The sequence below is a fragment of the Bubalus bubalis genome, chromosome 11 (genome assembly GCF_019923935.1).
Source record: "Bubalus bubalis isolate 160015118507 breed Murrah chromosome 11, NDDB_SH_1, whole genome shotgun sequence".
Classification (NCBI taxonomy): Eukaryota; Metazoa; Chordata; class Mammalia; order Artiodactyla; family Bovidae; genus Bubalus; species Bubalus bubalis.
In genome coordinates this window covers 74,271,345-74,284,587 of record NC_059167.1, presented here as the reverse complement: position 1 = coordinate 74,284,587, position 13,243 = coordinate 74,271,345, and the positions used below count along the sequence as shown (strand labels likewise).

Sequence of the window (13,243 nt, the reverse complement as noted above, 5' to 3'; positions counted from 1 at the left end):
GCTAAGGATGTTTCAATAATAAACCCTCTGTTGTTAAACCAAGGTGGACACCTCTGTTTTCTTTGTTACTGAAAGGAATTGCTGCAGAACCACCAATCCCTGCAGAAAGACTTCTGTATGCTCATGATATGAATAAACAAATATCATTTTTAAAAAGTCCAACTGCTGTGCAGGAGTGAACAGACACACAAAGACCAATTTATTCCCAGGAGGAAAAATGACACTCTTCAAAGCATCCCGTCTGGTGGTAGTGATGATCATTAGTATAAGTAATATCCATTTAAAAGCAGTAAATGTCTCTTTCCAAACAGAATGGACTGGCATGCAGAGGAGGTGTCAACCCACTCAAACATCCCTCGGCTCCCCAGAGAATCATTATGGTCTGTTGTGTTAACTTACTTCCTTCTTGATTTTTCTTCTTTTTTTCTTTTTCTCCCCTGCTGAATATTATCATTTCAAATCAAATTAAGTACTAATAATAAGTGCACACAGCAATCACTTCAGAAAAGCAAAACATTCAGACTCAAGAGGTTGTATGAAAAATATTATTCCTCATAATGAAGATTGAGAGCCCAGATGGAATTGTGAGAGAGTTCCAAGAGGGTTCTAGCAACTGAAGCTGCTATTTGGGTAACGAGTGGAGCCACCAACAAATAATAAAATCTAAATCATTTAAAGACAGCACCCTCCCCTATCTGTGCCCCAGCTCTCTTTTCAAGTCTCTTCTTTCTAGCTCTAAGATCTCCAGTTATTAATAACAATAGAAGTAATATATCAGGATGGGAAATAACTATTAGCTTACTCTTTTCTTTGGTAAAATAGCACAAAATGGCAATACAGCACATGGGAAATTTGAGAGTCTGACTCGATATGGTGATTGTTATCCAATGACTATTTAACCATAAAAATGTCATGGATTGTTTATCTTAGACTGGAGTTTTCAAAGAGACTGGATCCTCCAATAAGACTTAACCTATTGGTCTTTAAATATTTTAAATTAAAGATGGTCCTTGAAATATATAACTACATGGAGTAAACCTCTGCTAGAACATGGATGGTAATTATAGGTATGTATTAGACATATATTCCAAAACTATGCATTCAATCTTATTAGACTGGCATTCTATTCTATATGGAAAATGAATTAGTTATTCTTTTTCAAAAGACAAACCAGGATAAGACTATTATTTAAGTTCCTGGCAACAAAGAAGAGCATGGATTATAACCAGAACTTTTCAGTCGACTTTGACACCTGCAGGATTCCCTGAACTACACAAATTAGATGGCAAAGAAAAAGAAGTTCTTTGAAATGCAATTTGTGAACAAACAAGACAAGAGAATGCCCATGAGATAATTATCCAGTTAGCATAGCTTCTATCTTCCCAATTTCTATCCTGGGGCCATATGTTGGCAGGGTCTAGCTGATCTTGGTTGACACTGAAAGTGGTGATATTCCAAATCAACCAGGTCTTCCTCACCTAAGATGTCTATAAATCATGAGTTAATTATCTTGGAGGAAAAGTGAGCAATTAAAAAGTAATTTATTTCACTGAGTTGGAAATGTTTGCGGGTGTGTGCCTAAGGTCGAAAGGTTGGGGGTACTGAGGTCAATGTCAGGGAGAGATAAACTTGAAAAGAACAAAATCTCACCTGTGTTTATGCTCTAAGGAACAAAGCAAAGCTAATTTCAGGTGGTTGATGAAAGCCTATTATTCTAAGCCAAAAGAGTGAAGAATCACAAATGTTGGTGTTAAGGACCCTAGCAAATTAATTATACTTCCTAATTTTATAGATAAGAACACTATGATCCCAAGAGATTAAAAGATTTATGTAAGATCACATTAAGACCTGAAAGATGACCTAAATGTAAATATTGGTTCTCTTGGGGCTACAGATATTGTCTCTTCTACCACCAATGAGACACTTCATTATATATGAGTTCATTCAAGTCAAATAATACACTGTGCTAGGTCCTGTAAATATGCCTACCTACACACACTACAGAGTGTAAAGAATTAGACTTGTAATTATAGTACACAGTAGTAAGAACTCTTCACTGGCCATTGCTCAAGCAAGGGTACCCATCCTAGACTTTCAGGGTCAACTTATAGGCTTCTCTGTTGACCTAATATTTAGACTTGTTCCTTGAAAGAGAAGTAAAGATCATATAAGGGGAGAGAGAGAGGAGGAGAAAGCTGTTCTAAATGGAGGGAAGAACTGACACTTATGATCTGAGGCAAAGAGAATGGTTATGTTTGAGGAACTGAAAAGAATTCAATGTGGTTGGATCACTGGGTGTTTGGGAAGATGTGGTGAGAAACAGGACAGGCAAGGTGAGCAGGACTCACCAAATCCTGAAGTTCTTTATGCCCAGTTAAGGAATATGGGATTTCATTCATGGTAATGGGCAGAAAGACAATTTTTAAATGGTAAAGTGTGATGATTAGGTCTATATTTTGTAAAGAGCATTATGTCAGCTTTAGGAAAATAAAATAGTAGGTGAGGTAAGCACAGAAGGAATCAGAGTGGTGAGTCTGATGTAATAACCCAGAAGATAAAGGATAGTCCTCTAACATAGTATCTAAGGGGCATAGGAGAGTGGTGTCTGCATGTGAGATATTCAGTCCATAGAGTTAGAATATTTGAAATGATAAATGAATATAACTAGGTGAGTCATTAGGGAAAGGGTCAAAAATTATTCTGAAGCCTCTGGTCAATGTCTTGCCTGGGAGACCTTCGGGAGGCCATTATCCCTTAGTTAAAGACTTGGAAACAATTTTACTGACAAAAGAAACTTAATACAGCTCTGTATTTGCTCATCCTGAGTGAAACCATGAAGATCTGGGTACATGTCAATGACTTTGAATTCTATAGGAAATCCTCTCCAAATGGCTGTAACCTGGCTGTCCTTCATTGGCATAGTCATAAATCTCTGATGAGACTTTTCCAAGAAAAAAGAATCAGCCTAACAGATAACCCCCTCTCCCCTTTCCAAGGCTCTTTCAGCCTCTCCATATATCCTGGTGGATTATGGGTTCAATGACCTATGTCCCGCTCAGGCAGCATTAAGGTGATCTAGTCTATTTTCTGGTGGAAGCTGGTTAACCCAAAGGGATGTAGGGCTGCTGAATAAGAGGAATATGAGGATGGATTCAAGGAAACTGGAAAACCAAGGTTTTCTAGTTCAAAACTGGAGGAATGAAATGAAGTGTGTACTCTTGGGCTATGGTGTGTCCCAATCCCTCCCTTCCCAGGACATAATTCAGGTACTCACCCCTTCACCGCCATTTTCACCTGTGTTGGCAAGCATTTCCTGCAGGGCTCTGACAGAGAGGGACTGTTCCAGCACAAAGTTGCAGACGCAGAGATCTGGAGGAACATACTGTGGAAATAAAACCAGAATGAGGATGCCTACTCATGTCGGTTGGGGATCCGTCATGCAGTAACATCTCAAGGGCAAAGAGCCTATGAATCAAAGTAACATTTGATGGATGGATGGATGGATGAGTACAAAAGGCAGATTTTTCTTGTTCATGGTAAGATGAGTTTCAAGCTGGATTCTAAAGTAGGAAGAGAAGAAAATCCCCAAGTCTCAAGGGAACAGTGACCAGGATGTCAGGATCAACTTGAGTGAGGGCTGGGGGCACCCATGGGAGAACACTACACATACAGCCTTATTGAAGCCGGGAAGGCTGATTGACATCTGGCTGGGGCCAAAGGAAGAAAGTCACTGGGATCTTATCCATAATAATTTGTAAGCAGACAAGACCACACTGTGGCTTTCAACAACAGTGACCAAAATAGGGAATCCATATACTTGGTCAGAAAATCTGGATACCACAGTTTAAATGGAGCTCCATACATTTAATTCTGAACAAACAAATGTCCAGAACTATAAGAACTGATGCCCCTACAGCAATCATTCTACATCATTGCTCAGGTAATACCATGACATTCTCAAACATTTCTCAAAAACAAAGATAGCCTTCTCTGTAGACTGTAGTAACAGCTAATGCTCATTGAGTACTTTTCTACGCCAGATATTAAGTGCTTTGCTTTGAGTGATTTCCTTTAACCCACACAACTATTGCATGTATAGATATTATTAGTATTTCAGCTTACAGCAGAGGAAAGTAAGACACAGAGAAGGCAGGTCATCTGTCCAAGGTGATGGCTTACACTTGGATGAGCTGGATTCAGATCCATACATCTAACTCTATTCCTGCTGCTGACAACACTGCAGATTTTTTCCACAATTAGAATATTTTCAGTCAGCAAATATTTAAGTATTATATTTCTGTAAGACACAGCGCTTGTATTTAGAAAGATACAAAGACATGCAAACAAAAATCACTACTCTTTAGGAGTTGACAACCTGGTTCTACGAAGCACCATTTCCCTTGGGAATACCGCTTACATTCACCTTTCACATCAAGCCTTTGTTTCCCCTGTAATATTGGCACCATGATAGTACCAGGAATGAGGAATGAGGGCCAGAAGTCACCCACAGCTATGTCTAACACTCAGAGACAGGTAATGTTGCTTTCATGAACCTTCAACTTAAAAGCTAAAGCAAACCTGTTGCTAAAGCAGAGACAAGCCCTCTGCTTTTCAACATTTTAATTTATAAAATAAATATTATGAGATGAGAAATCTTTATATTTTCCTCACTTTCCAAGTGTTTTTACCTTCTTCCTCCTCCTCAACCTCAATGCCCTCAAAAAAAAAAAAAAATGACATCCCTCTTGTTGGACTTGCTCACTCTTTCCCTTTAGTAAAGTTTTAACATCCCCTAAGCAAAAGAAAGGCACTGTCAAAGAATGCTCAAACTACCGCACATTTACACTCATCTCACACGCTAGTAAAGTAATGCTCAAAATTCTCCAAGCCAGGCTTCAGCAATATGTGAACTGTGAACTTCCTGATGTTCAAGCTGGTTTTAGAAAAGGCAGAGGAACCAGAGATCAAATTGCCAACATCTGCTGGATCATGGAAAAAGCAAGAGAGTTCCAGAAAAGCATCCATTTCTGCTTTATTGACTATGCCAAAGCCTTTGACTGTGTGGATCACAATAAACTGTGGAAAATTCTGAAAGAGATGGGAATACCAGACCACCTGATCTGCCTCTTGAGAAATTTGTATGCAGGTCAGGAAGAAACAGTTAGAACTGGACATGGAACAACAGAGTGGTTCCAAATAGGAAAAGGAGTACGTCAAGGCTGTATATTGTCACCCTGTTTATTTAACTTACATGCAGAGTACATCATGAGAAACGCTGGGCTGGAAGAAACACAAGCAGGAATCAAGATTGCTGGGAGAAATATCAATAACCTCAGATATGCAGATGACACCACCTTTATGACAGAAAGTGAAGAGGAATAAAAAGCCTCTTGATGAAAGTGAAAGTGGAGAGTGAAAAAGTTGGCTTAAAGCTCAACATTCAGAAAACGAAGATCATGGCATCCGGTCCCATCACTTCATGGGAAATAGATGGGGAAACAGTGGAAACAGTGTCAGACTTTATTTTTCTGGGCTCCAAAATCACTGCAGATGGTGATTGCAGCCATGAAATTAAAAGACGCTTACTCCTTGGAAGGAAAGTTATGACCAACCTAGATAGCATATTCAAAAGCAGAGACATTACTTTGCCAACAAAGGTTCGTCTAGTCAAGGCTATGGTTTCTCCTGTGGTCATGTATGGATGTGAGAGTTGGACTGTGAAGAAGGCTGAGTGCCAAAGAATTGATGCTTTTGAACTGTGGTGTTGGAGAAGAGTCTTGAGAGTCCCTTGGACTGCGAGGAGATCCAACCAGTCCATTCTGAAGGAGATCAGCCCTGGGATTTCTTTGGAAGGAATGATGCTAAAGCTGAAACTCCAGTACTTTGGCCATCTCATACGAAGAGTTGACTCATTGGAAAAGACTTGATGCTGGGAGGGATTGGGAGCAGGAGGAGAAGGGGACGACAGAGGATGAGATGGCTAGATGGTATCATTGACTCGATGGACGTGAGTCTGAGTGAGCTCCGGGAGTTGGTGATGGACAGGGAGGCCTGGCGTGCTGCGATTCATGGGGTCGCAAAGAGTCGGACACGACTGAGCGACTGATCTGATCTGATCTGAAGCCAAGAGTGGGCTTCCCCAGTGGCTCAGCAGTAAAGAATCTGCAGGCGCTGCAGAACATGTGGAGAATCGGGTTCAATCTCTGGATTGGGAAGATCCCCTGGAGAAGGAAATGGCAACTCCTTCCAGTAATCTTGCCCAGAACATCCCACAGACAGAGGAGCCTGGAGGGGTACTGGCCACAAGTCATGAAGAGTCAGAAACAACTGAGCGACTAAACAACAACCAAGTATAGGTTGATCCAAGTATCGGTGATCCTATCCCAAAGGCTACTGGCCCATGGGCAACTTCACCTTTTGAGTACTTGCTGCTTCAATGCTTTTCTATTCAGGGTTTCTGCAGTCAGAAATTCTAAAAACCCAGACTTCCTAGAATTCTGGTATTACAGGAAACTGCCCAGTTCTCTTTATGAACATGATATAACCAAGGAGAAATTGTACCACCAGGAGACAACAGCCTTTATTTCACACACTTCTTGCTTTGTTTTCAAGGTTTGTTCCTGCTGCAGGTAATTAACTCATTTGTATGGGACTTGAGCAAGCAGACAGCTGGTGATGCAGGGCAAGGCTTTGCATTCAGGGAGTGTTTTTAGAGCACATATCACATCATCACAAGTGGCAGACAATAACATGATAAAGCATTTCCATAAAGATCGTATGCCATAAACATATATTGTCTGACTCAGTCTTCCCAAAGAGGATGCCATCTCACAAGATTTTACAGAGGTTTTTCCTCCTACCACTTCTTGGTCTATCTGGATCTCAAGTCCCCAGAATAGGAGGCCAAAAAAGCCAGGGTTTGAGTGTTTTTCCTTCCTCCTTCACTTCACTAGAGCATGTGATTTGGAATTTTTTCTATTCAGGAACGTCAGCAGGTGTAGTTGTACTTAAAGGGGTGTAATGTACTTTAAGGGGTGCATTTTGGGCTAATCAACTGAATAACCCCGATATTCATGCTCACTTTGACAAGAACCCCGTGTAGTCCAGTCTCTTTAAGACACAAACTTTCACAGCTCCAAGTGCTAGAGATTCTGTCCTTATACAAGATTGTGTGATTCTGACTCAGCTCTCTTCCCTCCTGGTCTGGCTTACTTGGACAAAGATAGGAATTCTCCTTGGGCACCACCATCCTCCAACCTGATACCAGACACTAGCAGCCTCCAGTTAAACTTTTCTTTTCCCCCCCAGATATTAAAAGTCCCAAGGTGGATTGGCTATATATACCCCAATACAAAATAAAAAGTTTAAAGTTTAAAAATAGGTAAAAGTCCCAAGACGGTTATGATTTAATTACTGGTACCAATGGGTACATTTACAGAGAGACAGTGAGCATGGAGAGGAAGCATCTCCTGTGGGGGCACTGTGTCTCCCATAGGTTTACATCATTTCCTCAAAGTTTAGTTTTTCCACCTCTACAGTGTGGTCCTGCCTGGACTCTCCATACTCAGGGATAAGGTCACACACCACTCCAAGAGCACGGAGAATGACATGTGGGCAGTAGCAAGGGAAGGAAGAAGGCAACAGGAATATGTGGAGAAAAACAAAAAGCAGCTAACAACTCGTGACATGAAGTGCAGAGCACAGAGCCATCTGACCTGCTCCACCAGCTGCCATCCTTAATTAAACTCCACACCAGCCAGAGATCCCACCTCCACATTTCCCAAGAATGAGCAGAGGCCACTGGTCCATCAGAGCTAATTTGTTTGCAGCAGAAGAGCCCCCAGGAGGCCGGCTCATTGTCTCCGTGTCTGGAGGCTGAGCCTCAGTCACTGCCTGGCAGGCGTGGGGCATGTGTTTGATGATTCTCAGCATGGAGAGAAGGCTCTGTTGACATCTGTTCTGAAATAGCTCCTCATCACTCTCTGCAGCCCAGTCCTCAGCCTAGAGAAGCATGACTTCCAAATGTCCTACAGAAAACCTTGAGATGCCAGGGCTCTGTTTAAGCCAGGAACTAGGTATTCATTTAGCCCCAATACATAGAAAAAACAAAAGAAAAGGCCTATGGACCCTCCATGTTCCCTTAATCTAGGTACTCCAAGTATTTTTCTGAGGCTTACTAAGTCCAAGATGGTGGGAATTTAACATTTCTATTATTGGCTTCACGTAGCATTTTTTCTACCTAGCAACCCCACATTGTATGCTCACAAGGGTACTAGTTGGTATGAGGCAAGCCTTCAGGGAAATGAAGACAAGAATTAGTTAACAGAAGTGGGGCTGTCCTCTCTCCATTACACTGTTAACTATAAGTCTTCTGTGGCTTACATAGTTCTTCACATGGTGCAGTCTGTTTCACTAAATTGTGGGTATCTTGCAAAATATGTGTCTGATTCTACTTTTGGTTTCTTAAAGTACACAGAACAGCAAGAGCTCAACTCAAACCTTCTTGAATGGACTCGGTGTCCTAGACTATCTGAGAGCACGTGACTGATGGTGCCTGTGGTTGCAGACATATTGCACTGAGCACACACCCGCCCGGCTGAGCCCCTTCCCCAAGTCTCCAGCTTAAGATTCAAGGGACTTTTCTTCTCTCATTGTCATGGGTCTGCTCCCATTTACTGTTGATCCATCTGGCCCTCACACAGCCAAGACTCAATGATACACTCTGTGAGCACATTAATGGGTTATTGGTTAAGAGCGAACGTTGTAGTACAGGACTTCCTGAGGTCCCATCTATGTTCAACCACTTATTAGCTGAATGATATTAGGTGGGTAGCTTTGTCTCTTTGTGCCTTAGTTTCCTCGTCTGTAAAGTAGAGATCTAATGGTACCTACCCCTCAGAATAAACTCAGTTTTTATGTTTAAAGAACTTAAACAGAGTCTTATATATAGAGTCTGGCACATAGTAAGTACTAAATAAATGTCAAATGTTATCCACAGAGGGCAGTGAAGTCCAAACATCCATAACTCACTTAAATGTTCATGTATATAATTTTTCAAGTTCTTATTTTGTGTAAGGATAATCCCTGCCCTTTAAGGCTGTGTGGTCTCGTGGTGTATGGGGAAAACAAATGGACAGCTTTTAAAGTATGATTCAAAAGGCCCACAGAGGGAGAAGGAAGTGTGTGAGGAAGCACACGGAGCTGAGCAGGGCTGAAGTAGGGGAGAGGAACAAGGAAAGAAGGTGAGAAGTGAGGTTGGGGAAGAAGCAGGCATTAGACTGAGAGTCATGAGTCCCTTGCCAAGGATTTTGAACTTCATCTTCAGGGCAATAGGTGACATCAAAGGAAGTGATAGGATCAAATGTGCATCTCTGAAAAGTCACTGCAGTTCCAGTGTGAAGGGGCTAGAACCAAGGCAGAGAAACAAGTTAGGAGGTTGCTGCAATAAACTGCTTACAAGATAACAATGACATAAAGTAAAGTAATGGTGGTAGACATGGAGATAAAGTAGTGAATTAGAAAAATCTGCAGAAGTTGAGAGAAAGAAGATCTGGTGACAAATTGGATGTAGGAGAGGAGTGGAAGATGGTCAGTGTTTCTATCGGATGGCAAAAGAGAGCAAAAAAAAAAAAAATTTTTCAGGAAGAATAAGCCACCCCAAGGGTTAGAAGAACCACACACATAGCAATTACATTTAACAAATTTTCCCTGGATCTCCATTTGGGCAACAGAATGATGATAGGAGAATAAAGGCTCTAAGGTGATATAGCGGTAGCCCTGAGGGTGTCAGCAGAGGGAGGCTCATCTGGGAAAACATAAGGAATTGGAGAGAATGACACCTGTTCTTCACAAAAGGAGAATTCCTAGAGGCCCAGCAGCCAAAATCAGCCCAAGTATCCTCCGTTTCATTTCCCATTCCCATCAGGTGGTCAGCCAGTATTTAGAGAACCTAACAATATGCTTTGACTGTGTGGATCACAATAAACTGTGGAAAATTCTGAAAGAGATGGGAATACCAGACCACCTGACCTGCCTCTTGAGAAACCTGTATTCAGGTCAGGAAGCAACAGTTAGAACTGAACATGGAACAACAGACTGGTTCCAAATAGGAAAAGGAGTACGTCAAGGCTATATACTGTCACCCTGCTTATTTAACTTATATGCAGAGTACATCATGAGAAACGCTGGGCTGGAGGAAGTACAAGCTGGAATCAAGATTGCCGGGAGAAATATCAATAGCTCAGATATGCAGATGACACCACCCTTATGGCAGAAAGTGAAGAGGAACAAAAGAGCCTCTTGATGAAAGTGAAAGAGGAGAGTGAAAAAATTGGCGTAAAGCTCAACATTCAGAAAACTAAGATCATGGCATCTGGTCCCAACAATTCATGGCAAATAGATGGGGAAACAGTGGAAACAGTGGCTGACTTTATTCTTCTGGGCTCCAAAATCACTGCAGATGGTAATTGTAGCAATGAAATTAAAAGACGCTTACTCATTGGAAGGAAAGTTATGACCAACCTAGGCAGCATATTAAAAGGCAGAGACATTACTTTGCCAACAAAGGTCTGTCTAGTCAAGGCTATGGTTTTCCCAGTAGTCATGTATAGATGTGAAAGTTGGACTATAAAGAAAGGTGAGCACCGAAGAATTGATGCTTTTGAACTGTGGTGTTGGAGAAGACTCTTGAGAGTCCCTTGGACTGCAAGGAGATCCAACCAGTCCATCCTAAAGGAGATCAGTCCTGGGTGTTCATTGGAAGGACTGATGTTAAAGCTGAAACTCCAATCCTTTGGCCACCTAATGCGAAGAGCTGACTCATTTGAAAAGACCCTGATACTGGAAAAGATTGAGGGCTGGAGGAGAAGGGGATGACAGAGGATGAGATGATTGGATGGCATCACAGATTCAATAGACATGAGTTTGGGTAAACTCTGGGAGTTGGTGATGGACAGGGAGGCCTGGCGTGCTGCGGTTCATGGGGTCACAAACAGTCGGACATGACTGAGCAACTGAACTGAACTGAACAATATGCATGAAGTACTGTGCCAAGCTAGCAAGGTAATGCTCAAAATCCTTCAAGCTAGGCTTCAACAGTATGTGAACTTTCCAGATGTACAAGCTGGATTTACAAAAGGCAGAGGGAACCAAAGATCAAATTGAAAAAGCCCATTGGATCAGAAAAAAGCAAGGGAATTAAAAAATAAACAACTACTTTGGTTACATTGACTAAGCTAAAGACTTTGTGTGGATGACAACAAATTGTGGGAAATTCTTACAGAGACGTGAATACCAGACCACCTTACCTGTCTCCTGAGAAACCTGTATGCAGGTCAAGAAGCAACAGTTAGAACCAGACATGGAATAACAGACTGGTTCAAAATTGGGAAAGGAGTACCTTAAGGCTGTATACTATCACTCTGCTTATTTAACTTATATGCAGAGTACATCAGGCAAAATGCTAGGCTGGAAGACTCACAAGTTGGAATCAAGATTGCCAGGAGAAATAACAACCTCAGATGTGCAGATGACACCACCTTAATGGCAAAAAGTAAAGAGGAATAAAGAGCCTCTTAATGAAAGTGAAAGAGGAGAGTGAAAAACTGGCTTAAAACTCAACATTCAAAAATCTAAGATCATGGCATCTGGTCCCATCACTTCATGACAAATAGATGGGGAAAAAATGGAAACAGTTACAGACTTTATTTTCTTAATAAAAAAATATCTCAAAATCACTGCAGATGATGACTGCAGCCATGAAATTCAAAGACGCTTGCTCCTTGGAAGAAAAGCTATGACCAACCTAGACAGCATATTAAAAACAAGAGACATCACTTTGCTGACAAAGATCCATCTAGTCAAAGCTATGGTTTTTCCAATAGTCATGTATGGATGTGAGAGTTGGACCATAAAGAAGGCTGAGCACCAAAGAAGTGATGCTTTCAAATTGTGGTGCTGGAGAAACTCTTGAGAGTCCTTTGGATGGCAAGGAGATCAAACCTGTCAATCCCAAAGGAAATCAACCCAGAATATTCATTGGAAGGACTGATACTGAAGCGCCAATGCTTTGGCCACCTGATGTGAAGAGCCAACTCACAGGAAAAGACCCTGATTCTGGGAAAGATTGAGGGCAAGAGGAGAAGAGGGCAACAGAGGATGAAATGGTTGGATGACAGCTCCAACTCAATGGACATGAGTTTGAGCAAACTCCGGGAGATAGTGAAGGACAGGGGAGCCTGGCGTGCTGTAGTCCATGGGGTCGCAAAGAGTTGGACATGACTTAGTGACTGAACAACAACTGTGTCACCTGCTGTGGGGAATAAAAAGAGAAAGACATGGTTTCTAACCTTAAAGAATTTTTAAGCTATTTGGAGAGACAGATCTACCATACATGAGACTTTATGAAACAATATAAAAGTTGATATTCAATGCTAAATTGAGCAGTTTGAGTTTTATGTTTTGCTGGACCCAGAAATGATGTTGTGATGGAAAAGGTCAGCCCAGGCTGGAGTGTGGTCTGAAGAGGGGTTACAAGAGCAAGCAGTTCCTGGCACAGAGCCAGAACCTGAATTTGTATTTAATGAATGAACAAGATGGGAGAGTTCTTTTTCCATTTTCTTGTGTGGATTCTTTCTTTCTGTTTAAAATTCCACTAGTTGAAGCTGAATATTTAAGTTATAGGCTTTGCAGGACCTCTGTCCTTACTTCCCTTTGCTTTTTCACCTAATTCAGCCACACCTCCAACTCATCTCCATGGGCACCATGTCTGCTAGTGACGGGCAGAGCTGGACTCTGTCCCCAGTGTCCTGGCTTCTACATGACTCGTTTGTTCCATTTCACCACAGTGCCTCAAACAGGATTGATAAAATCTCCCTATGAGGCTCAGTGTGAAAAGAATGAAAGTATTAGTTGTTCAGTCATGTCCGACTCATTGTGACTCCATGGACTGTAGCCTGCCAGGCTCCTCTGTCCATGGAATTTTCCAGGCAAGAATACCAGAGTGAGTAGCCATTCCCTGCTCCAAGGAATCTTCCCTGGTGGCTCAGACAGTAAAGAATCTGCTTGCAATGCAGGCAACCTGGGTTCATTCCATGAGGCTTAATGGAGTCCTACTCAAAGACTGTGGATGAGAAGATTTCCCAAGCCCTTGAGGGCAGAAAATTATTCTCTCCTCCAGAAAATGTTCCAGGTCAATCTGGCCCCACTGGGTACAGAAGTCATTGGATAAGACCAACTTTCCATG

At 41.8% G+C, this 13,243-nt stretch overlaps 1 protein-coding gene across 1 annotated transcript in view; it reads right to left on the bottom strand.

Moving 5' to 3' along the window:
- RYR3 (ryanodine receptor 3) overlaps positions 1 to 13,243 on the bottom strand; it is a 470,522-nt gene that overhangs the window by 339,949 nt on the left and 117,330 nt on the right. The window contains exon 4 of the mRNA XM_044925248.2: positions 3,275 to 3,382. Coding sequence (XP_044781183.2) covers positions 3,275 to 3,382 — 108 coding nt within the window. The remainder of the gene's footprint in view (positions 1 to 3,274; positions 3,383 to 13,243) is intronic.